Below are 25,550 nucleotides of genomic sequence, written 5' to 3'. Positions count from 1 at the left end.
TAGGTTATTATGCTTTCACTTCCCCACGAAGTCCTTTTGATTGACATACATGATTATTCGATTTGAAGTTGCCCACTTGGCTAAACTAACCGCCACTAGGCACGGTGCATTCAAGTTAGTAAGCGTCATTAAGCGTTACCAGCTTAACTATTGCTATTTATAAATTTTTTGGTATACATTTTTTATTTCCTAATAATTTTTCTAGTATTTATATATTTTTTATGAGCCTGCGTAATATTTAAATGCTTTTAAAATTATATTACATATTAGCTTAATTAATATTTTTATTTACACTTTGCAACATAGACGCGTGTCTATTTTATTATTTGCTTGTATATTTGCATAACACCTGCACTCGATTCGGAAAATGTTAATGCTTTTTATTAGCAGAACGTCATTAAATTGCGAATATTCAGCGCTAAATTGACTGATGAACATTTTAAGCTAATGACTTTGTGCCCACAGTGGTGTGTAGAAAAGTACTCAAATAATCATTTTTTTGGCAGGCGTTTCAAATATTGAATACGAAAAGATTTAATACCCAAAATTTAATGTCACGGTGTCACAGTACCAAAATGAAGACAATTTTTGGAACTTTTTTTTTCTTAAAAGAGCAACAAGAGTGTCTGCATTTACAAACTAAAAACAGGGTTGCAATATGACTAAAGTTTCAGATATAATAGATCAGAGTTACCCATGCAAACTCCAAATAAATTCCAACGTCACAATAACACAGTAAAAAAAAAAATTACTACTGTTAAGAAGACCATCCGCCACTATAAAACTATTCATTATATTTTATTATTTATTATTGCCATCTGATTACACACCACTGTACATCACTCAAGCCTGACTAAACTGGTTAACGCAGAGCAACTAAGTAAATCCACTCAATTTTTGATACATTAATTACTTCTTTAAAATCATGCCACTCTCAATTCATGTTGCCAAAATCCAGTTGACCAGAACTGGAATCATTTGCCAACACCACATAATCCCTGCACTCAAACTATGCTATATAATACATATGGTATATACCGTAAGCTTACACAATCACATCTTTCCTGTTAAAAATATACGAAAATATTATGCACTACATAAAACTTAATTAGTTAAAAATCTGGCGCACAGCTTATGCTTAAGCCGATCATATGGCTCATGTACATGTCTATTTATGAGTAGACTATATGGTTATACATACAAATGTCGCTTAATTAGGTGTGATAATTGCGTACAGTGGCGCTCGTAAGAATATTAATGCTGCGGAAATTGATACATTTATAAATAAAATTGATTGGTTTTGACAGTTCTAATTTAGTCAATTATATAATGTCGGCTTAATTTTCGAAAAATTGCTGTTCAGTGTGGCTTTGGAGGCTTTTTAATAAACCAAAATATTGAATTTATATTTTTTTGGCAGTTTAACATGCGTTAGTTTACTTCTATGTGCTATAAATTAGTAGAGTTTTAAAAAAATAGTTTCAAAATCTTGTTAAAAGACTTAAAATAAAAAATATTTCAGCTATTTTGCATTCAAAATTTTTATTGAAAATGCATATGTAAAGTGGAGAGTTTGAAAAAATTTAAAAAAATATAATTTTTTTGTGCTAATATAACAAATATATTTGATTTTACAATTTTTAGAAGTTCTAAGACATGTGTAGAGTTTCAAAAACTGGTTCACTACGCTTACCTTCACCAATAGCCTGAGGGTAAAAAAATATATTTTAGCAATTTTCGATTCAGAACTCCTATTTAGTCAATTATGTAATGTCAGCTTAATTTTCGAAAAATTGCGGTTGAGCATGGCTTTGGAAACTTTTTAATAGTTGAAAATACTGAAGTAATTCGTTGCGTTGAACATGCGTCAGTTAAGATAGAACTGCTATAAATTTCAAGTTTTTAAGAAAAGTATAGAGTTTAAAAATTTTAGCGTTTTTAAATTTTTGTTATATTTTGTTTGGCAAATTGTTTGACGCTTAAATTTTTTGAAGAAATTTGTATTCGAAACTATTATTGGAAATGCAAACAGTGAGTGGAAAGTTGAAAACAATATAATTTTTGCTTAAATATAATAAATTTTTTTGTTTTATAATGTTTATAAATTTTAAGACAAGTGTAGAGTTTCAAAACCCGGTTTACTTTGTCTTCTTTGACAAATAGGCTGAGAGTAAAAACATATTTTAGCAATTTTTGATTCAAGACGTTTATTGAAAATACAAATGACTAGTGGAGAGTTTCAAAAACATGCAAAAACTTATTTGTTGCTTTAATATAATAAATTTCTTTGATTTTAGAATTTCTATAAATTTATGACAAGTAGAGTAATCCTTACCGACAACGCTTGTGAGCAGTGGAGAGTTTCAAAATAATTTAAAAATAAATATATTTTTGTTTGAAAAAGGTCTATTTTGCTTAAAGTACGCTGTTTGACATTTTACCATTTTTAGGGAGGGTTGTAGACTTAAATTATACCTAATAATGGAATTTTGAACTTTTCTTTATTGTTATTAAGGCGATTGAGCTTTGGTACAAATATGTAAAATTTTTTGAGAGTTCGAATAATTTTGCAGGCATTTCACACATCAATACGCTGTTATCCAAACCGTTTAAGAAATTTCGATACTTTTAAACACAATGAAAAGTATCGAGTACATTACTCCTAATCCAGCGATCTGATAAACTTTTTAATTAAAAGCTCAATAATTCAACTACACCCAAGTCACACCTTCCATAATCGCAATTTATGACTGCCAAGCAAATATTTTGTTAATTATAATATTTCTGGCTTAAACTTTATTATAGCCATAAATCAGCTAGTTTTTGAACAAAAGAGTTCCCACTCGTTACTCGTTAGTACTAAAAAGTTGTAGGCCAAAATTTAATTTATAAAATTCCATAAATACCAGCTTAAAGAATTTACACAAGCGAGCACACACACGCACGCGCGCAAAAGTTGATTCCAACGCTAACATTTTACGCACAAACGTCGCAAGGCAGCACCCGAAAAAGACGGCTGGTGATAATAAATTTCATGTAAATGTAATTTATTATGCAATTAGTTAAACGCTTAAACTGGTTTGCGCAACCACAACAATAACAACCAAATGTGCGAGCAAATAGAATTGAAAAATCCGGGGAGAGAAGGGCGATAACGAAAAGTCGTGTTAACATTGAGAAAAGGCCGCAATGCCGCTCACTCGTGCGCTTGCTTTTCGCCTCAGATGGTACAACGCGGCGTATACGTAACGGGCAGTACAATGCGCTGTAGTGGAACAAAGTGAGTCTTTTACAAGAACATGCGCTTAAAAAATGTGAAATTAATTGCAACATCTGCTGTTGACATTAAAACGCACGTCAAGTTTAATAGCGCTTACCCGCAGCAATGTTCGCAGTCCCGGCAACATGTGGTGCCCCGCGCTAACAAGCAACAACAAATGCTCTCAGCAGCTACATATTTGTACACACATACATTGCAGTACCAGCGTATGTATGTGTGTGTTATAGGCCGCACTTGAGCGCTTGCCATTCGCAGTATGCGGAGCACTTAAGCGCCAAAATGGCATGTTGTATACACAGAAGAAGAAGGAAAAAAGAAGAGGAGGAAGAGGAGCAGGCGATGAACGAGTAAGAGTAGGTGGGCTCGCGGCAGCATGGCGCGACTTGAATTTTCAATGTCACAATAAATATGCATGTACGCGTATGTGTTTGTGTTAGTTGTAGAGTGGTCCCTTTGCCGCCGGTTATTCCTTACATAACTGGGAAGGCCTAAAATGTATGAACATGACCTTGAACGCATAACCGACGCTCAGCGCACATACAAGTAAAAAGATGCCAAGAGCAATGGTTTTAGCAGAAAAGTTTGCTGAAAACACACTCGAAAATGGAAAAGCGCTGCTCAGAAAAATGTAAACAAAAGGCAGTTGGAAAAAAGTTTGGAATTTATGTTTCCAAGTGATCTACAGCCACGGCAAAATGCACTCACATTTGAACACATTTGCTGGCGCACATGGGGGCATTCATACACGGTGCGCTACCCCCTTTCAACCGTTTACCGCAGCATGCAGTTTCGTTTTGCTACAATTTGTGGCCATAAATTGTTCTAACAACTTCTCAAAGTGGCCATAAATGCGAATGCAAGTCTCATTTCAATTGTATTTCGCTGCGCACATATTTATGCATCCGTTGCAGTATTGCGCCTATATGTCGCTGAGTTATTGCACCGTTACGTACATTTGGAATGATTTATATGCAACTGCAATGCGTATAAATCAACTGAGGTTAGGCAACTTATGATATTTGCAGCTACCAAATGCAGTTGTGACTGCTGCTGTTGTGGCGGGTTACTTACTTACTTTAATTTTCGCATGCGCGCTTGATATGCCGATAACTCTAATGGCTGATTTATTGCATATTAACGGAAATGTGTGCGCAAATATAATAATAATTGGGAATATTAGCTGTTAAGTGGATACTTAATATCATCAATTGTATATAAAGTTATTTATTATAACTAAAGCGACTTATTGGAGAAAAGGAGAAGCAGTAAACAGGAAAGATTCATTATTATAAGATACTCTGTAAACATTTACTTTTTCTTATACGATTTGTTGGACTTGAATTGTGCCTAATACGGTATATTCGCTTAAATTTTTTGCTAAGAATGGCCTTACCAAATTTTAAACATAAATTGAAATTTTGGAGAGTTTGGAGAGTTTTTCAAAACTAGTATATCGACCGCCCTGTTACATTATTGACAGTAAAAAAGCATTTATTTGTTAAAAATCAGCGTGTTTTACTATTGCTTTCTTCTTTCTACCAAAATTATATTTCGAGCTCCTTTCCAGCTGCATTTAAAGCAATCCTACAATGAAATTACGCATACAAATAGAAACTTAAATTCAAATGCACCTAATGCACTGTATTCGTGTATGATTTTTTGCTGAGCAAGTTTTTATCAAGTTTTAAGCACAGAATAAAATTTTTGAGAGCTTTTCAAAACTTTGTATTTTGAATATATTGGTATACTAGTAAATATAATAACACATTTAGCTGTTAAAAATTAGCCTGTTTTACTGTTGAACACTTTCTTGTTTCTACCAAAACCATATTTCAAGCTTCTTCTGCTCTGCGTTCAAATCAATTCAACAAATAAACTGCATACGTATGCAAATAGAAACACGTTTTCAATTGCACCTAATATACAGTATACGCTTAAATATTTTTCTAAGAAACTTATTAACAAGCTTTTAAAAAAAGTTAAATTTTTGGAGAGTTTGGAGACTTCTTCAAACTTGTATATTCCCTACCCTAGCATACTAGTAGTTCCAAAAACATATTTTCTTGTTAAACATTTGCGTCCTCTGCAGTTGGAGACTTTTTCGTTGCTACCAAAGCTATACTTCAAACACCTTTAAACCTGCATATAAAGCAATCCATCAAATATACCCCGCATGCAAATAGAAAAACAAATTTACACAAGAGCCTCAATCAATAAACACAATTTCTTAGAGCATCAGCAGGTTTATTAACATTTTTGTGAAATTTGCACAACAAACCGCTTGCGTAAGATAAACAGTAGCCGTGCGCCACACCATAGGTTAGCAATAAACACCTATTTTCTCCTTTCAACACCTCGATAGCGACTGCGCCATCACTAAAGGCGATTAATCAATGCTTTGCGTCAATTTGCCTCCCGCCTTCACACACTCTGCTGCGCGCGTGTTTACGACAACCKATAATCCGTGAATGAAATTGAAAATAATCCAATTATCGCCAGCATGGTTAATATACATAAATTTCGCCGAGCACTGATAAGCCATGTCAACAGACCAGCCGAACGGGATTTGATTTAGGAAGCACAAGCCAGCGGCACGACATCACGCCGCCCCAACCGATTGACAAACGGATGAACTGTTGAAGTGGCTGAAAACGAGTTGCGTTCGCATGCATGTGTGCGATTAAGTGAAACAATTTTGCAGCTAATGTTGCATACCACGTAATGCTCTTGCCGCATAAATTAAACCGTAGACAACACAAGCTCATGCAGCAGTTGCCTGCCGATCAAACCGTTGAGCGATTAATGTTGCATACTTGTATATTGACTATTTTATTAGGATTAGACGATGAAAGAGCAATTGCTGAGCATATAATGAAGATGCAGGCAAATAGGTTGCTGCGGTGGTGATGGTGGTGGTGCAAACGCAACAACAACAGTTTAATAAACCACAGCAAGTGAAGAAAAATGTTGCTGCGCGTTTGATGTATGCAAATGTTGACGGCCGAGGTTGATTGCCGCCGCAGCGACAGCGACAGCAGCGGCAGTTGAAGTGACCACCGTTGGGTGCAGAAAAGGCAGAAGACCTGCTTTGGCTGCAATTTTGTTGCATGCAGACGCCAATGCGGCAATTTAACATCATTCAGCAGCGATTTCTGCGCTTCAACAGCTTTTTTTTATTACAGCTGCGGCCGTTGTTGTTGCTGTTGGCACTGCTCGTGCCTGTGATTTGTGTGACTGTAATATTTTTATGAAGCTTGTTCAAGCGGTTGTTATGGCTGTCATTATGGTCGGTGTATTTGTCGTTTTTGCGCATTTTTCTGGCAGAACAACTCAATTAGATGACAACATTTGCTGATAATGACGGGAAGCGTGATGAATGCGCAAGTGCTGAAGTGCGTGCATAAATGAGAGTGCGTGTGTTGCATGCAACAACTGACAGGCATGTGACGATGACAACATCGTTGTTGTCTGCGGTGTTGATAATATTGCCAACGTGCATGCGCTATGTAGCGACGAATTTTAGCAAAGAAGCGCAACAAGAAAGCAATGAAAAAATATTTATAAATAAAAAGTGAAAGAAAAAAAACTTGAAGAATGCGAAAGAGTGGGAGATGATGACTTTGTTGAAGTACGAGCTATTATGAAATTCCACAGAGTTGATTGACAAGTAATAGTATAGATTTTTTTGCCGCTCATTCCATACGAGCGGTTTTAATGAAATCGAAAAGTGACAATAAAATGTGAAAAGCATTTTTTTTAATAAAGTGGATTTTTGCAGACTCTGTATAGTTTTCAAAAACTTGTGAAATTCACTTTTCAAGCTACAACTATGCCAAAAATTATTTAGTCATAACGTTTTCATAGCATATTGATAGTGTAGAGTTTTTAAAACGATGTTTCGGGCGACTTTTATGAAAACGAAAAGCAGTAATAGAATGTGAAAAGTATCTTTTAACAAAATGTTGTAATATTTTTGGAGACTTTGTAGAATTTTAAAAAAAATTGTGAAATTCAATTTTCAAGCTTTACTAATGCCAAAAATTATTTAGTCATAATCTTTATAGAATATTGAAAGTGTAGACTTTGTAGAGTTTTTGAAATGGCGATATTTGCATAACAGCATGGCAATAGCAAGTCTGAAATACACATTAGCCGTATACAAATAGTTTAATGGTGGAAAACACAGTACAAATGTATGTCACCTAACCAATTATGCAAATTTTAATAGGCATGCGTGATTTCCTATGTATATCCTATTGTTAATTTAATAACAAATATCCGCCCAATCCTTTTACACTTCTTCACCGTCGCTACTTTTTCTTTGTACACTTTAGCACGATTTCTTATCACCTATTTGCCGCCAGCGTCGTATTTCAAGTGCTTCTACCAGAAATGAAGAAATTCTTAAATTTGCCAGCCGGCGTCTGCATTTGCGCATGCGCAACGGTTATCTGCACGTGCATGCCACCGCATAATTCACCGCTGCCACTGGCGGTTTATGTGTATTTAAGTGCGTGATTTTTTTATGCTTCCATTGTGGTTCTTATTTTTTTAAATTTTTTTGTTTGCGTTCCCTTACTGCTTCTAGTGCCCCAAGTGCCGTTGTGTCATTTTGCGTATTTGGTTTCTTCATATTTTAATATTTTTGCCATATTTGGTTGTCTGTTATTGCTCGCGAGTTGGTCGCTGTTGTTCCTGTTGTTGCTGTTGTGGCTGTCACATGCGTGTAATTGATTTTCCAAGCATGTTTCGCCTGTCACTCAATTCAACGTGCATCTACCGCATATTTTGCGCATGTTTTTCTTATACTGCATACATTTTACTTCATTTTACTTTATTTGCTTGAGTCTTCATTTGACTGGCATAACATACTGATATGTCATATTTATGTCAAGAAAGAAGCTTTTAACATGCGGTACGTGGTCAGTGGTCTGAAGGTTAAAGTTATAATTTTTTATTTGCTTAGTTAAGCGAAACCTTATTGATTTTAATAAATATTTTTATTTAGAAAATGTTTGGAGACTTATTAAAATAGCCGTGAGTGCGTAAATTAGCTTGCTGAATGTATGGTTGATTCGCTTTAAACATTGTTTGCGCTCTACAACCAGTTTTAACGAAGTGTAGAGTTTGGAGACTTGCAAAATTATTTACAAACAACGAAATCATGTAATTTATACTTAAAAACTGCATTAACTGTCCTCCACAACCAATTTTAAAAAAGTGTAGAGTTTGGAGATTTTTAAATGTACTACAAACAACAACGCCATATAACTTTAAATCATTTTTATTAACTGTATAACTGCTTTGTACATGCCGTAATTGAAAAATTTAGTTCATAATTTTTCATCCAGACAATTTTCACAAGTTTCCCAACTTATCTCTTACACAAGTATGATATAGGCTTGTGCGCTCAAGCAATATGGCTAATGCAGTTTAGCCAATAAAATTTTACGACACATTAATTTTGATAAATGGATAAATAATAAGTTTGTTTTTCTATGAAAACGCAATAATACTCAGCATGCATGGCTATCACTTGAAATAAATCACTCATCTCTCAATTTCATTCAATTCAACACACATGCTGGGCATGTGTATACACAACTGAAGCCTGCTTGCTCTGCGAAAATTAACACGAAATTTTGCACTTTACGAATTCAGTGCGGTCACAATTAAACTAATCCTCCATTATTAGCGAGGCAGTAACGGTGAATTCTTGTCGACAGCAAAACGTCAAGTGTCATGCACTTGAGTAGCAAATCAAAATATGCCAGCGCATAGCAGGATCGCTTTAGCAGCAATCGAGCGACTGTCAAAATAAGTATTATATTTGCTTAATGTATGTATGTATGTGTGTATGGATGTATGTGTGTTTTATGTGTTTGGCAAATGATTTTCAAAGCTGTAGTATGCTAATAGCAAACGCTTGAACACTGTGCAGCCAAAGCGCTGGTAGTGCATGAATACATACATACATACATACGTGCATAGACGTAAAAATTTCGGATAAATATTTTGCAATTAACGGCATTTCGTTACAAGAAATATTACAAAAATTATGTGTCTAAGTGCCGTGCAAGAAATAAATCGCTCCACATTTACCCACTCCACGCTGATCGCGGAGATTTGCACGCCCAGCTGCCGGCGCATTTCAACAGGTCGTACAACGAGACGGCTGCAACGCTTAGCAATAGCTCACCGTCACATGTGTAATATGCAAAAAGCCGCACATAACAGTTACAGATATCGGGCAATGCGCTAGCCCGGCAATATGTTCTTATGAATATGTATGGCCTGCGCTGACGGAGCAAGTTATTTAGTGCTATGACTTTAGATTTGCGTTATTCAGTTGCCATTGGTGATGCAAATGACACAGCTACCGCCCGCCGCCAACATATTGCCAGCGATCTCGTGCCAATGGTAAATAGTGTATATGTATGTATGTCTGTGTTCTTGTATACAGATTCGTATTTTTCCCATGCTCATTTAATGCAATGTGCTCGCTAATTGCATGCAGCGTACAATTGCATATGGCATATGCAATCAGCTGTCATTGAAGAATTTCTAAACGCCGCTGCCCTCGCACAAGTTGCTACTGCCCCCAAAGAGTATATTTAAACAATGGTTTATCGATTGCCAATCACAACTAAAATGCGATGATGTTGTAATAAAATGTTGAGAAAGCGGTTGGTTGATTACTGGCACAAACACATACACACACGTAGACTATAGTTGTGAGTAAATAAAGGAATTACATAGAATTTACGTGACATTTTTATGAGCGATTTGCCGCATTGCCAGCTTCTCGTCGTTTCTGCTGTTATTGCACTCGCAGACAACTGCACATTGCCGCCTATTCTGTGTCGTAATCATCGCACCCTTGACATATTGTGCTACGCTGTTGTCGCTGACACTTCAACTCAATCCCAAACGCACTGGGATTTGTTGTCCTGCAGTGTTGCATTGGGAGTTGCATATCCCAATGCTTAAGTGCGTGTAATTGGTATTCTAAAGCTAATTGAATTACATGGTGTCAACAGTAATTTATTGCTGTTGCTGTCATCATTAGCGCCGACGTGATATTTGTTATCGCTGATATTATATGACAAGTGTGTATAAATTATTTAATTCCCTAGCCACTGTTGCTGAAATTGTAGGTATTTCACTCAGTGCTTTTTATACAAGTATTTAATTACATTTAAAAAAATCTGTTTGATTTTTTGGATGTTCTGAATTTATCAGATATTTAGTAATCGCCTAAAAAAAGGGATTGTTTATTAAGCTATATTCCTYCCACTAAGGCAAAGTCCATAAATAATTTGCTTAAACTTCATAAATATACAAAAAAAAAAAATATCTGATATTTTAACAAATTAAATATTTTTGATTTTTGGAGACTTTGTAGAGTTTTCAAAAACTTGTGAAATTCAATATTCAAGCTATACTTATGACAAAAACTATTTAGTCAAAATGTTTTTATACCATATTGGTAGTGTAGAGTTTTTTAAACGATGATTCGAGCGACTTTACTGAAAACGAACGGCAGAAATAGAATGTGAAATCTATGTTTTAACAAAGTATTGTACTATTTCTTTTTTTATTTTTGGAGACTTTAGAGAGTTTTCAGAAACTTGTTAAATTGAATTTTCAAGCTTTGCTTATTCCAAAAATTAATTGATCATAATTTGCTTATAACATATTGAAAGTCTAGACTATGTAGAGTTTTTAAAATGCTGATATTTTCATTATGATTGGCAATAGCAAGTCTGAAACACACATTAGCTGGATAAAAATAATTTAATGGTGAAAATCACAATACAAATCTATGTCACCTAACCAATCATCCAAATTTCAATGATTTCCTACATCCTATTGTTAAATGAAAAGTRTTCGCCCAATCCTTTCATACTTCTACACCGCTGTTTCTTTTGCCTTTCACATATTTGCTTAAAATTTATATATATTAAAAAAGCCGTAATTCAAAGTACTTGGAGTATATTTAGTGAATACACACACTCTTTTAGTCAAGACACTTACGAAAAAGTTAAGTAATTTGAAAGATCGATTTTGAAAAAAAGTTTTAAACTGACTCTTTTGAACTTACACTAGAGTTGACAGGAAAGTAACCAGAGCGAATAAATCAAGTTTCCTTTTGACACAAAAATAAACAGCGCTACCAAATTCAGTTCACAGAGGCCCGACTGCCACAAGAATATATAAAAAGAAGATGGAGAGCTTTCAACTAATTTTCTCATACTCACATAAATTCTATTGATAATCTGCTAAGTTCCATAAATTTAAAAAAATTCATAACTCAAAGTACGCGGAATATATTTAGTGAATGCACGCACTATTTTAGCCAAGACACAAACCACTTGCGAAAAATTAAGTAATTTGACGGACTTGCTTTCAAAAGACGATTTAAGTTCCCTCAGATAAAGTTACACCAGCGTTACAAGGAGAGTTACCAGCGCGAATAAGTGAAGTTTCTGCATGCCACAGATATACTCGGTGTTTTCACATTAGTCACAGAGAGCCGACTGCTATTCAATCAATCACTTAACTAAACTTTGTYTGCTTTTTTCGTGCTTAAGTACTTTTAACGAGGTTTTAATATATTCGACACCTCCCAAAGATATGTTGTGATCTTAAAATTTGCAAWTTTCCACGGAGCTTTAAATATTGTTGCACCAAAACACTAAATCCGATTATGCAGACAAATTGCGCAAACATTCGCACACAATTAGTGTCAAAGAGCGCGATAAGATTCACACATAAGGCTTACAAARGCACAGGATTAAATTTCAGTTGAATGGAAAAATGTGTGCAAATCAAGGTGTAGCAGTTTGAGTGGCATGATTTGCAGGCGCCTACAATTTTCGCTGGGAAACAGACTGTGAATGCGTGCGCCGGCGGTGGACTGATTTGGTCGCTGCAAATTTAAGGTGACGCCGATAATGCCACGCCGGATGGGAATTAATGCAGCGGTACACAAATTATGTGGCTGGAAATTTAAGGCGCCACTAATAAAGCACACGCCGGATGGGAATTAATGCACCAACTGTACAGTTGAGATCAGCTGCCTAAATGGCAAACTGACGGCTAAAGCGGGTCAACAATTTGGCTGACTGATTACCAGCGACAAAGGCTCATTAATCAGTTTCCTAAGGTACGTGGACGCTGTTGTACGCGCGTTCGTGTGAGCGCGCGTGTTGTCCGGCAGTTTGCACGGACTCCTTCAACTGCAAGCATTTCGCGTTGAACATGYGCCGCGTGTAACTGCCGCATACTGCGTGACGGACCGAGTTCGTACGTTGCGAAAAACGCTTACATMGGAGTATGTGAACACAGTACATATTTACGTCAAATCATGTCATGTCACGTCACGTACGCATTGTTCGGTGTTTTGTGCGTACGCGTGTYAATCGGGCCGGAAAGAGGCCGGGGACCGCCCAACAGCCGCCACTATTGCACTTCATCAATGTCCGGGCGCATAAAATTCGCGCTAAAAATGCGCATACTTTGACCACCAAGAAATGTGAAAAAGTCTTAAATAAAACGTCTGTGACATAAATGAGAAATAAAGTCGAAGCCGAAAATATGCAGACAAACAACGCCGAGTCTACGCGCATGCGCACATTTCAAAGTCAAGTCGAYGCCAGCAACGCCACGTTCGCCGACTCACCTATATATGGCAATATTCACACGCGCCTCATATACGCGGCTCGATATTGGTGTACGCTTTGGCCCCATACACAACATAAATTCACAGAAATCAAAGCAGTGCGCAAATTGTACGCCCACGAGCACGGCACGTTGTCTTGCTGCTGGCGGCAATGCGCAAAGCGGCCCACTCAGTTCGCTTAAATGCGGCTATGCGCCACAGCGCCATCGTAAGTTTCGCCGCGTGCCCCGCGCTGACAGCAGAAGGCTGTGGCTCAAGTGCGGCACGCATGCGCCGTTGTCACACACACGTTCGTCTGTACACCTATGTACGCATACTTGTACAACACGCGTCCCAAAATGATGTAKCATTATTTTTATCGTGTGCTATTTCTTTCTACAGTCGCTTGCAACTATTTGGTCGCATGGATTTTTTGCTGACTAAAAATGGCAGACGTGCCACTGTGTGTACCCACTCTCAGCAAGTAGCAAAGTGTTTGAGTGACRATTCGCCACTTCACCGCCACACTATCGCAGCGACATAAATTGTCAGCTACAAATTGCTGGCGTCAAGGTTGCAGGATAGCCGCTGCACGGCTCACCAATAACAAAACAGCGGCTAGAAGCTTTAAGTGGTGGAAGGACATCTCACCTTGAATAAAAATCTGCAAATAGAACAATGCTCAACACATTATCTGCAGTGATTTGGCACCGTAAAGACAGGCCTAGCAAGTGAGCTTGATGGTAGAGTTGCACATATGGACTGCTCTATTCTTTTTTTTTTTTTAGTATTTTCTTCTCACGACTTTTTTTCATTTGTTCTTTTGCACGGTAGAATTCACTCTAAATAGGTGCGCACGCGCTTCAATTCTTGAAAGTTTCTTTGTCGTGCTTAGCGTGTTGGCGTTTAATCAGCAGCTGCTGTCAACAGCTGAGTACGCGACGCGCTGCATCACCTCTATAAGCATATTAGTGGTGCTCAGTGCTCTAGTTTCTCAATCCGATATTTACAAAGTTCAAAAGAGATTAAAACGAATAGTGGTACGGTCTCTCAGCTCCGGGGCTGCTGAAGACAGAATCCTCTAACCTGAAGTTACATGGCTCTTAATGATGCAACTTTAGAAACATTGGACAGCTTAGSTAGAAAAACTCAGGGTTTTTACCAAATAAACTGAGTACCTCCCACAATGGGTCTAATGATGGCCTAAGCACAGCCGACTGTGGTTTAGTGCYCACGTGCCTCTTTTTCAAACAAKYAACGGTAAAATACGAATAARCCTCTATTCATGTGATGGGTTCTCTGCACAAAATTACTTCAAAACTGCTCTTTSTACTCTTCAAATATAGAGCTTTTCTTGTTCCCCTACGATATTATAAATCAACTGAACCGTTTTTCTTGGACATATAGGAGGCTTTATAAGTTAAATATTTCYCTTAACTAGTCACAGTATGATAAATAACGAAAAAATTTTAGAATCTCTGAGAAAATATTTCAGAACTACTGGCTGGGTGGTTATAATTGGATCTATAGAGAGAACAATCTAGGGCACGGAAAGGATATTGGATGCGGGTCGCCTATTTAATAAAATATGTGAGAAAAAAAATATATATATATCATTCCAGAGCATCGTGTCATCCTGAAGAATTCGGTTCTGGGAAGAATTGTCCTCGTTATCTCAACCTCTCTCGGTCACTGAAYGTAAAACGTCTTCATTTTTAAGAATAAGTACTAAGTAGCTCTAAGTCATTAATCTGCAAGCTTGAAATAACTTATTAGAACTCTTTTCAACACAGTTTCGACTACATACTACTCTTTACTAAAAATCATAGTTCAACAATTAAAATTCCATTTGTAAGACATAAGCTTTGGACAGCAATAAGTTACAATAACAACAACACTTGCCCTTAATCTTAAATAACAAATGTAAATGATTATTGCACCAGAGATCCAACGATCGGCAGCGAGTTCTAGGCAAGACACAACAACAACAACAACAGCATAAGCAAACACAAGAGCCAAAAGCGCCAACTGACTATGACGAAGAAACACAAGTAGCGCCRATAATCGAAACGAATGAATCGAAAAATGCAAATTCAATTTGTTGCTGCCGCAGCTGAAGCGGCAATAAACTGCGCGCCGCCACATAAATAACCCCAAGCAATTGCAAGCAGCAAAAAAGCAGAAAAAAGACACAACAGTGGAAAAATAACAAATGAGCGACAAAAACAAATAGCATCTGATAAAGCAGCAACAAGAAGAACGGCAACAACGGCATGTCACGAGATAAGCCGCCCCAGGCCGATTGCCGTRGCTGGTGGTGGTGGCCAAGCCGGTGATGGTGGCATCAGCGGCAACAACACTGCGTCGCGGCCGCGCTTGTAACTGGAGCAACACTGTACTCGTACACGTTCACACAGTAGCAATTGATTGAAGCCAAGGGCCAAGTGGCAAGATCACACACACRCACCGAGTCAGCGCGCAGACGGTGGATTGACTCCGCCAGCACACAGGCCAGCTAGACAAGTCAGGCGCACGGGTGCATATGAGTCAAGCGAAGGCATGAAGATATCAGCGCCGCTGCCACGAACGACTTGATGTGCTGCATGCGTGTTGTTGTTGTTGTTTGATGATGTACGCTGGCATATTTGCGCACGCGGCGGCTGCTGCGCCAATCGCATGCTGATCGAACATGCAACAATTTCGACAGCTGGTGCATGTCGGCGGTGGCGCTGAGCCACACCGGCCAGTTGGGGGCACAAACTGCGAGGACTGGAGGCCAAATGTAAAACGATACATCGAAGCGCAAATGCTGAGGCATTAATGTAAATATTGGAGASTATCGGCGTAGGCTAAAAATACGCAATTTCTTGTAAATATTTTTATTTTTGTTGCAACAGCACAGAAATGGCAAAATGCAATGACATCATCAACTCAGCGAATTTATTGTAACAACGGAATTTTAATTGCCACAAAGCGCAGATGATTTCTCATAATCATGCCGCAGCGGCAGCAGCAACGTGTGTGGCCATTTGCAAACGGCCAGCAGTGGTTAAGTGGCAGCGCCGAAGATATTGCATAAAAAAGGAGTGAAAGCTCGTGAAACAGCATGCATGCCGCACAATGTTGCAAATACGCATGCGCATGCTGTTGCACCAATGTGATACACACATATCAAGTCAATTAACTGCCACTCAAGCGAGTGCGCCTGTAAGTGGGCAAAAGAGTTCTGATTTGCGCGCCTCGCTGCTTGTGCGTCGGCGCAGAAGGCCACACCATAAAGTGTAAATGCGCTTAAGCGGCTTACGCGCCAAAATCACTGTCACGCTCGTCAAAATTTTACGCGCCTGCAMGTTCGTGTTAAGCGGATTACAATGCAAATAAGTGGCATATAAAGGAGGCAAATAAAAGCAGATTTTTGGAAACATTCCAAACCTTCCGGCACTCTAAGAGAGATCGTCGAACGCGCGTTGCTTAACTCCCTACCGCTTGCGCGTGCAATTTGTGCTCAATTTATTTGCCGCATAAATTAGGCGATTTTCATAATCATGCAACGCACAGATACACAGTCACCACTATATTTACAGCTATGTATATGCCGATATGCTGATATTTTTGAAAATATCGCGTTAATTACACTTAAAGCTGCACTTCGGCGGARCACAAGTCATTCGCTGGCAAATGTTTACTATAAAGTGAGCGGCGATAAGATTGACTTTGACATGTGTTTGGTCACACTACAGCGYACGCTGCAGCGCATGCGCACAAGTGTCATACGCGCTATCAGCGATTTGCAGGCCACTACAAGTGATTATGACTTATTTATGATTTGCCGTGTACTTACACGTTTTGCGTTCACATTTATTTACATTTTTCATATTTTATATATCGGCTGTAAATAAATAATAAATGCATTGACACTTGTATGCTGTGCAAAAGCGTTGCCGACGGATTAAAGCGCGGTAGCCGTTGTGTGTCAGTGCAAATTTGCGCTTGATGGCTGAGTTATTGGCTGGCCAAATTGAGGAAGTCGTAAAGCAATGCGTAATTTACTTGGCAGGTGATAAACATATTTTTAATGTATGTATATGTAACATATATACATATATTTTGTGTTTTTGCTTTTGTAATTCAAAAAAATTAGAATAAGACTAATGGAGGATAGTAACGCAAACTTATTAGGGTTGATGAGGTTTAGAGGACGATCTTAACAGGAATCGAACTTGAACAGTTTTGAATGCGGCTTCGTTAAGACACCTGAAAATCCTATATAAGAGTTCAGAAGGCCTCAAATTTGTTGAGACGATCAAAATCAGTTTCAGTTTCAGAACAAAGACTTCGGTGATGCCTTAGAATAGTACTGCAAAGACTGTATAACGACGAAGAAAGCACTTAGATTATTTTGCCTCACTCCCCTTAATTAGATTGTGTCCACTAAGAACCCTGACGACTGCGGCAAGATTAATTTTACTAATATGAAGTAGTTAAAAACATCTCCGGCGTCCTACTCTAGGCCATAAGAATCTCGTGGTCGTCAAGGAGCTAGTTGTCAACCAGCCACGCGAGTTCCATTGATCCAATGCTAAAACACAAGACGTCAATGGAGATCCAACTTGACACCCTTTCGATGTAGGCGGTGCAAGAGTGCCGGATCTGGCCCATCGCCTTTGGAGTTGCCAACCATATCGCTGTGACTAGGCACCCAAACGACTCTTATGATGCTTGACGCTTGATGCTATTTACAGCGCTGACAGACACTCCTTGACTGGCTGGTATTGCCACTATGCTATCGAAGGCAAAGCAAACTTACTCTACTAACTTCGACTTATTCCTGRAAAGACTCACTGCGCCTCTACTTCATCTACTTCTCCAAATCGTATATCCCTAATTGGTATGTGATCAGAGAAAAAAATCTGCCTCTCTGACTCAGTGATCCAGATTTGCGAAGATTTCGTGGAAGAAGGAGGGATTTTCAGCGTGCCTTTTTTCAGACCACTTCATATACCTATCTTCCCTGAGTCTTGGACACACTTCGCAGCAATACACTTCCAAACAATGTCACAGGTGTCGCAAGTTTATTATACAATAATTGTATTTTATTTTTTTTTTTGATCCAGCTCTTCAGTGGAGCCTTAGGTCGGGACCGTCTTTCAAGCGGAGTTGGCTGCTATCAATATAGYGGTAGATACGAGTATACTGCTCTGAAGTGCAGCGTCCTTCAAAGAGGTGTACATTCACTTTGATTACTGAACGGCTCCACTGGCTTTGAGCTTGCTGACTATGAGTTCTAAACTCGTTAAAGAGTTTGCTTATGTGGGTGTCCAGTCACAGCGGAATCGCCGAAAAGCGCAAAGCCGATGGGCTTGCTAGGAAGGGGACCACTACAAGAATTTCAGCTGACCGAACCATGGACCTTCAGAGAGCTTTGCAGACGATATTCAACAACTGTGGCACCCTTCTGGCCCAAAGTGTACCGTAAGAAGTCCTCCAAACTACATGCCTCTAACAAGTTCTCGCAGCCATGGCAGGAGTTCTTACTGGGCACAAGTGGTACTACAAAATAAAATAAATAGATACATCTTTGGGGAACTTTGGCTAAGTTCAAACCGCTTCGTCGATCTATGAGTTGATGCACTTTAAGGAGTTTTTGGGAAACACAAAAGACAGATCAACTCTATGACATAACTTCACCTAACCTATTTTAACAAACACGATTATATACTATATAAACGAAAAAAGTAACTTTTTAAGAAGTTAGTTCAAAGTAGCCCTTGCAATTAATCCAAATAAAACTTAATAGATCTTTATAAACACAGTAGCAAAAGCTCGACTTTGTTCCGCATTATGAAGGAACTTTTATATTTTCTTTTTGTAACAAATGTATATAATCAATATATAAAATATAGACGAAGTTACTTTTCACCAAAAGTTACTCCGCAACTGCAAAAGCATGAYGACACCATAAAACATGGCTAACTGAAACTATAACCTGCTTAGCATTAAGCTTTAAGACTATACTCGAATAAAACTTTTACACCAATAGTGAATTAAAATCGCAACTTCAACAAAAAATAAAAGCACAATTTGTCTGCTCGCAAACCGCTCTCCTAAATTGCCAAGCTTCGATTTTACCAAGAAAGCATAAATACTCGCACTAATGACCAGACATTTGTCAACAAATTTGCAAAGCATTGTTTATACATATCGTTTTCAATGTGCTCATATAACATTATTAAACATTATTAGAGTTCATTGACCCACATTTATTGTCTACATGTGTGCGCCAGCGGTGGCATGTACTGCCATGTGGCAGTGACCACTCATCCAACTGTCATTTGTTATTTTAATTGCAAAACACTACCGCGACACCCGAAGTGGTGCCGCACAGTAGAAATGACACTTGAGTAAAAATAAATTAACTGTAAATACAACAACACATTATTTATTTTGATTCGTGTAAATAAATGAAATTGGCATTTTTTGCCTCGGATTAGCGAAATTTGTTTGGAAATTTACTTTTTATAAAAATAATTAAACCAAATTGTAAACATACACATGTGSAATGAAGTATTGCCGTTAACTAGGTCAGAATTCGGTAAAAAGAGGTGTGGCATTACATTGAAATAGCTGATAGTTGATTTAGTTAATGGCGACAACTTGTGTTATCGCRCACAAAATATTCGAGACTCGATATAATATTTTAACGTAAATGACAGACATTACAGTGAGAGAAAATATTTACGCAGATAATTGCAAGAAATCAAAGGAAATGTTATGATATATGAAAGTATTAATTTTTTTCTATATAAATTAAATATAAAAAATTTGATTTAAAGAAATAATATAAGTCTAGTATAGTCTCACAGCTTTTAAGATATCGCTACGAAATTTTGCGCACATCTCTTTCTCTTCAAGAAGTTGCTTATTTGACGAAAGTTGCCGATATTTGACCACTATAGCATATAGCTGTCATACAAACTTGACGATCGAAATGAAGTGTTTGTATGGAAAACTTTTTCATTTGACGAGATATCTTCACGAAATTTAGCCTGTGTTAGTATTTAAAGCAACGATGTACTCCCCGAAGAAATTGTTCACATCGGACCACTATTGCATATAGCTGCCATACAAACTMTACGTTCAAAATCAACTACATATGTATGTATATGGAAATCTTCTGTTTTTGGCGGCATATAGTAGCGAAATATGGTACTAATAATTTTTTAACACAAGCTTATAATATCTGCAGAAATTTTTCAAATCAGACCACTATATCGTACAGCTGTTATACAAACTAAACCACCAAAATGAAGTTCTTTCATGGAAACTTCGTTATTTGTGAAGTGTATTTCAGCTTCGGCGCAACCGAAGTTAATGCTTTAGCTTCTTTTTCTTACAAATTTTCATRATCTTTAGTAAAATACTCACATCGTATTTATTTGGCCTCATTGTACCCATTTATTTTGCATGTAATTAAGATTCGCATTCGGCTACGCTTTACAACCACAAGCGACCACTGATGAAGTTCTCGAAAACAAATTAAATATTTTCGTTAAATCGATTTTGTGTATATGTTTTGCTCAATTATTTTAATTGCTTTAACTGGTTATTTTTGTATTTAAATTTTTTTGTATTTAATACTTTTTTTTGGACTTAATTATAATTTTTTCGGAATATTTGTTTGATTAATATTAGCGTGTGTATTTTTTTAGTTATGTATTGGTTGCATTTCTATTAATTATTTGAAAAAAAAAATTAAATTTTTTTGCAAACATATTTTCGTTTAACATTGCACAATAAACGTTTTTTCAATTTCTATAGATTCTTTTTTACGCTTGCGTTATTGTTGTTGGTTTTTTTTTATTATATTTTATAGTAAAGTAAGTGTCATGTTTTTATTTTCATTTTTTATATTAATTTATTTTAAATATAAGTTAATAAATTTTCACTTTTTTGCATTAATTTCCATACAATTTGGTTTTTTTTTTTTTTTGTGGTATGGATTTTTTAAATTTTAACGCCACAAATATTGAAGCAGCGTTACAAGTAATGAGTGAACACTTTTGTTATGCACTGTTAGCGTTATTTCGCTTYTTTGATATTAATCAGTTTTCCTTGTTAACTTTTGCTAATGCTTTTTTCCACAGGCGAGTAAAAATGTAAGCATCTTAGAAGCTAAAAAGCATAACTTATTTGTGTGAATAAAAATTATTAATTTCGGTTAGCACTAGTATTATTTTCTGGTGTAAAGCTTCAACGCTCAATTCGACTTTTTTGATTTAATTATTTTTAAAATAATTATTTTTATTTATCAGCTATTTAATATATTTTTATTCGTACTTTTTTGTTCAAACTGAATTTATTGTTTGAAATTTTTTTATATATTTTTTTGTTTTTGTCTCGATTTTCAGCTTTGTSAGTTATGAAGAAATTTCGTTGTAACATTATATTCCGCAGCGAGTTCGTTATTCAATAGCTTTCAGGAAGAATGAGCACTTTTATGCTGCCATTTTTAAATTTTCTGTCGATTGACATCGTCTCGCGGTATTCTACACCTGTAAAAATAGATAGAAAATGCGATTGAAAATTTCCATATTAAATTCTTAAATTGATTGTCATGATACAAAATAGAAATATATAAATAAGCYAAATTAGTTCTATTATCTGTTCTCAATTTCCTAACATCTGTGACTATTTTTTGGATTTTGGTCCACTTTGTAACTAAACGCGGACTAGTTCATTAATAATTYCATTYAGGCATTCAATRCWAATTACWTTACTCAATTACTAAATATACGAAAATATTTTTTTTTTAAGTGAACCATTCTGTAACTAGTCGCCGACTAGTTCGTTGATATTTTCATTTAGTTATTTAATACTAATTACTATTCCTAATTACCAAATCAACAAAGAAAAAATATATTTTTTTATAAATAAACCAGCTTGTAACTAGCCGCGGACTAGTTCATTGCTAATTYTATTTAGTTATTCAATACTTTTGTAAGCAGCGTGCGTTTCTTAAAATGAAACAAAATTTAACAGGATACTTTTAATTAACTGTATACTTTTCAACTGCTGGAATATTCAAGCAATAAAGAATATCCGCTTTACTTAGAAAGCACTTTGGGCAACTAAACGTTACTTGCACCCAATCTACGCGAAATGCCACGACCGAACGCGCTGTGTGCCACGTTTGAACTGCCCTGCACCGAGAAAGTAAAAAGTACCGTTAGTGCAGGCATGTTGCAACACCAGTCACATTGCGCTAGCTTCGACAACTGTGTGAAATTTTTTACGGCAATTGCACTTTSAAGTCCTTTTTTTGGATGAGCGCTGCCAGACACGTAGCGGCAGACAGGCGAATATACGGCTTAGAATGTGTGTAGCGACAGGCGGTCAGCTGTTCCGTAAGACACATACGCTCACACATGCACCTGCATRTGTATGTGTGTGTATATGCGTGTACCTCACATTATGTAATTTCCATGCGAGAGCGTTTTGTTGCTGGAGCAAAGTTACAAGAAATTGTGCTAGAAAAGGGAGAAGCGAATGGAAAGCAAAGGCATGGAGAGAAACAAGTTTCGCGCACGAATCTTAACCAGACATTTGTACTATATTTGACTACGCACACACACACACACRCACTGAGCAGGGTAGCACCTCCAGCAATTAACATTATTGCACTTTGCTTGCAACAGCTTCATTACWAATATTTCACTTGATTTTACTTTTTCTTGGTCGGMCTTTGCAATAGCTCGTACATTACTTTCAAGCGCTRTGAAAGGGCACACAGAATTATTATATTTGAGCGCTCACACTCATCCACACACACACGGTCGGCTGTGGCAGGCACCAGCAACAAAAATCCGGTCGATAGGTCACAACACAGATATACAGCTACAGGCAACAACAACAGCTACAGCACTCGGCAGCAACTGCAGACCGAGCGCAGACCAACAGACGCAATAGCAACAACAACAACAATGAAAGTATTGTGGAAGAAAAGCAGGAAAATGACTTGCAGACGCTGACAGGCCCCCTTTTGCACACTTCCAATGCGCGCACACACACACGCACACGTATTTATGCATTTAACTGCAGATGCGTGTAGCATGTAGCCAAGGCACAGTCATCCACCAGCTGCAGCGCCCACAGCGGCCAACCATGGARCCAAGAAGTCATCAAAGCGGCAATAAACTGGTCACTACGCGYTGCGAYTTTGGYCCCCCTGAGCGGTGTTAACGCGCTGCATAGTCATAGCTACACTTTTGCAAACAATTGCTATGCGTTTTCGGGGAAAAATCGTTAGACAGCTGACGCGCATACACACGCGCACACGAGCATTGTTGCAAAAACTACGAAAAAAACACCAAATAAAGTTGGCGAGCAATGAAGGAACGGCACGCTTGACGCTTACTCAAGCAAAGAGGCACGAAATGACAAACGCTGAAATGGACTGCCAGCGAAACGCAAACAGGCAAGCGCTTGTATATGCTTGTATGTGCCAGCGAGTGAAGGCAGAGTGGTTGGCTGAGACCACGTGAAAAATGCCGGAAACAAAATCGATTAGCAAAGCAGCAGTGGCAGAAGCGCCAGCGGCAGTGGCGCTGCTGGTGCGCTGTGTGGTATGAGCAACCACTGCTGCACGCTAGCACTTTGCGTGTTTGCTTTGTGGTTCTTGTGTGTGTATGCGTGTGTGTTTTTGTGTTGTTGGCTGCTCTCGCATGCTGCCATCATGTGAGCCTTTGAATGGARCGCGCAGCGAAATGGCAGGTCACTACGTATATGTGCTGCCAGTAGCTGGTGGATTAGAGACACATACTCACCATTAACTAAATATATATTTATTCAGAAATGCAGTTGAATGTAGGCCTGAGCCTTAGTACGCAGCCTAACGCACTTTTTCCACACTTACCGACATCTTGAGTGGCACTTTTGAGTCAAACCCCAACCGAAAYACCGCCAAGTCATACGCCAAACACTAATTTCCAAGCGACTTCCGCTTCCGACTTCCGCTAGCGGTCATTGGAGACCCACAAAAACCGTCCGGTTTTCACATAACACTTTACCATGCTACGTGTGTACACATGTGTGCGTGAAAATTGTGTCACTATTGCCATCAACTTTTTAACACATTGTCACCAAATTACAGCGCAGGCACCTCGCATTTAAGCAGTGTGCAATGCTTAAATTCTTATAAAACTGGAGAAATGTCTATAGACTTTGCAGTCACGAACTTCATACTTATGATTGAACAATAATCTGACATTATTCGACTGCACTATAGCTAAATTTTCACTGCAATAACTGTTTTTCATAGAATCGTTTCGCTTGGAAAAATTCACGTAACACACCACCGAACGACAACGACGACGAAATTGATTTGTGTGTCACGAAATAACACAAATGTCAAAAAAGTACATTATTGTGTGTGCAACTACGACTACTATTGGCATCCTCGTTGCCATTGCTGCTACCGTTATTGCTCTTTTTAGCTGCGCTCTCACATTTTCCCCAACTACAAACCAAATCGGCATTTAGTTGTCTTGCTGCCACTGCGACAACGTTCTCAGAACTCAGGTGTTTTTGCAAGGCGAAGCCCGAACAMACGTGCTCACATTCATTCCATACATGCGGCAATGCGAGAGAGCAAGCACATAATAAGCCTTGTGAGCGGCATTTCGTTGAGAGCAAAGCGTAAAAGTGACACAACTCAAGGCTCAAAGCGGAAAAGCGAGCCTGAAAGTAATATGCAGAGAGAATATGGCATGAGAAAGTTTGGGAGCGAGCGCGTGTAGAGAGTAACTGCTGAAATTGTGAGTGTAACTTTTCGCCAAATGTCAAAACCGTAAACAGCTGACCGGCGTGTTGTAGTCATGTGCAGAAATTAAGCAGTTTCAAGTTTTGAGGAGCATTCAGAATGAAATATTTCAGCGTCATATCTTATAATCTATCTTTATTCACGGAAGAGTGTTGGCTATGATGTAGACAATTTTTAGAACCATAGTGCTTCATTTGCTTTATCTTTAGCGATTGTTAGTCAAGCCTGGATTCATGAGAATAATATATAATGTTATTCTTGTTGTTGTTGTTTTTGTAGCGGCAGTAAATATTTCTGAAGCAATTTCGAGTCGAGTTGACAGTCCTTGACAAGATAAAAATCCGGTTCCGTTCCGGTTACTTAGACTCGATTGTTGTGAGAACGGTGCTACAGTCCTCAATTACTCTCTTTATTCTTGTTATTCTATTGACGCTTTCCATAAGTCTTAATTGCTCCTATAGCCCTGTGTTTAGCCAACACATGTTTTCTAAAGTCTACGAGCATATTCTGTACCCAAAATTTTGAATTTTGATTAGAAATACGAAAAGAATTTTTCGACTATCCAATATTAAGTAACTTAGTTATGCTAATGTGAAAGAATTAATAGGACTAAGGAAAGCGTTGACGCTTTCTACTAACGATAAACTCTCGAATATATTAAAGAGAATTCAATATAGGTCTGTTATGCTAGTTTAAGCGGAAGCTCCAGTAGTTTACGTTAAGATCTCAAAATTCTTTCTTTAAAAAATATTTTCACAGTTTCTCTCCTGATTTCACTAATATCAAGA

General features: G+C 37.7%; 1 protein-coding gene across 1 annotated transcript in view; it reads right to left on the bottom strand.

The window, feature by feature from the left end:
• LOC108966646 (GATA zinc finger domain-containing protein 7) overlaps nt 1-20,525 on the bottom strand; it is a 149,269-nt gene extending 128,744 nt beyond the window's left edge. Inside the window, exon 1 of the mRNA XM_018929659.1 lies at nt 20,370-20,525. Within this exon, the coding sequence (XP_018785204.1) occupies nt 20,370-20,371 (2 nt within the window). The 5' untranslated portion in view covers nt 20,372-20,525. The remainder of the gene's footprint in view (nt 1-20,369) is intronic.
• Nucleotides 20,526-25,550: the final 5,025 nt, after the last annotated feature.

Source organism: Bactrocera latifrons, unplaced genomic scaffold, assembly GCF_001853355.1.
Source record: "Bactrocera latifrons isolate USDA-ARS-PBARC rearing strain unplaced genomic scaffold, ASM185335v1 scaffold_168, whole genome shotgun sequence".
Classification (NCBI taxonomy): Eukaryota; Metazoa; Arthropoda; class Insecta; order Diptera; family Tephritidae; genus Bactrocera; species Bactrocera latifrons.
Note: the sequence above shows the minus strand (reverse complement) of the source record. Positions and strands in the feature narration are given on the sequence as shown.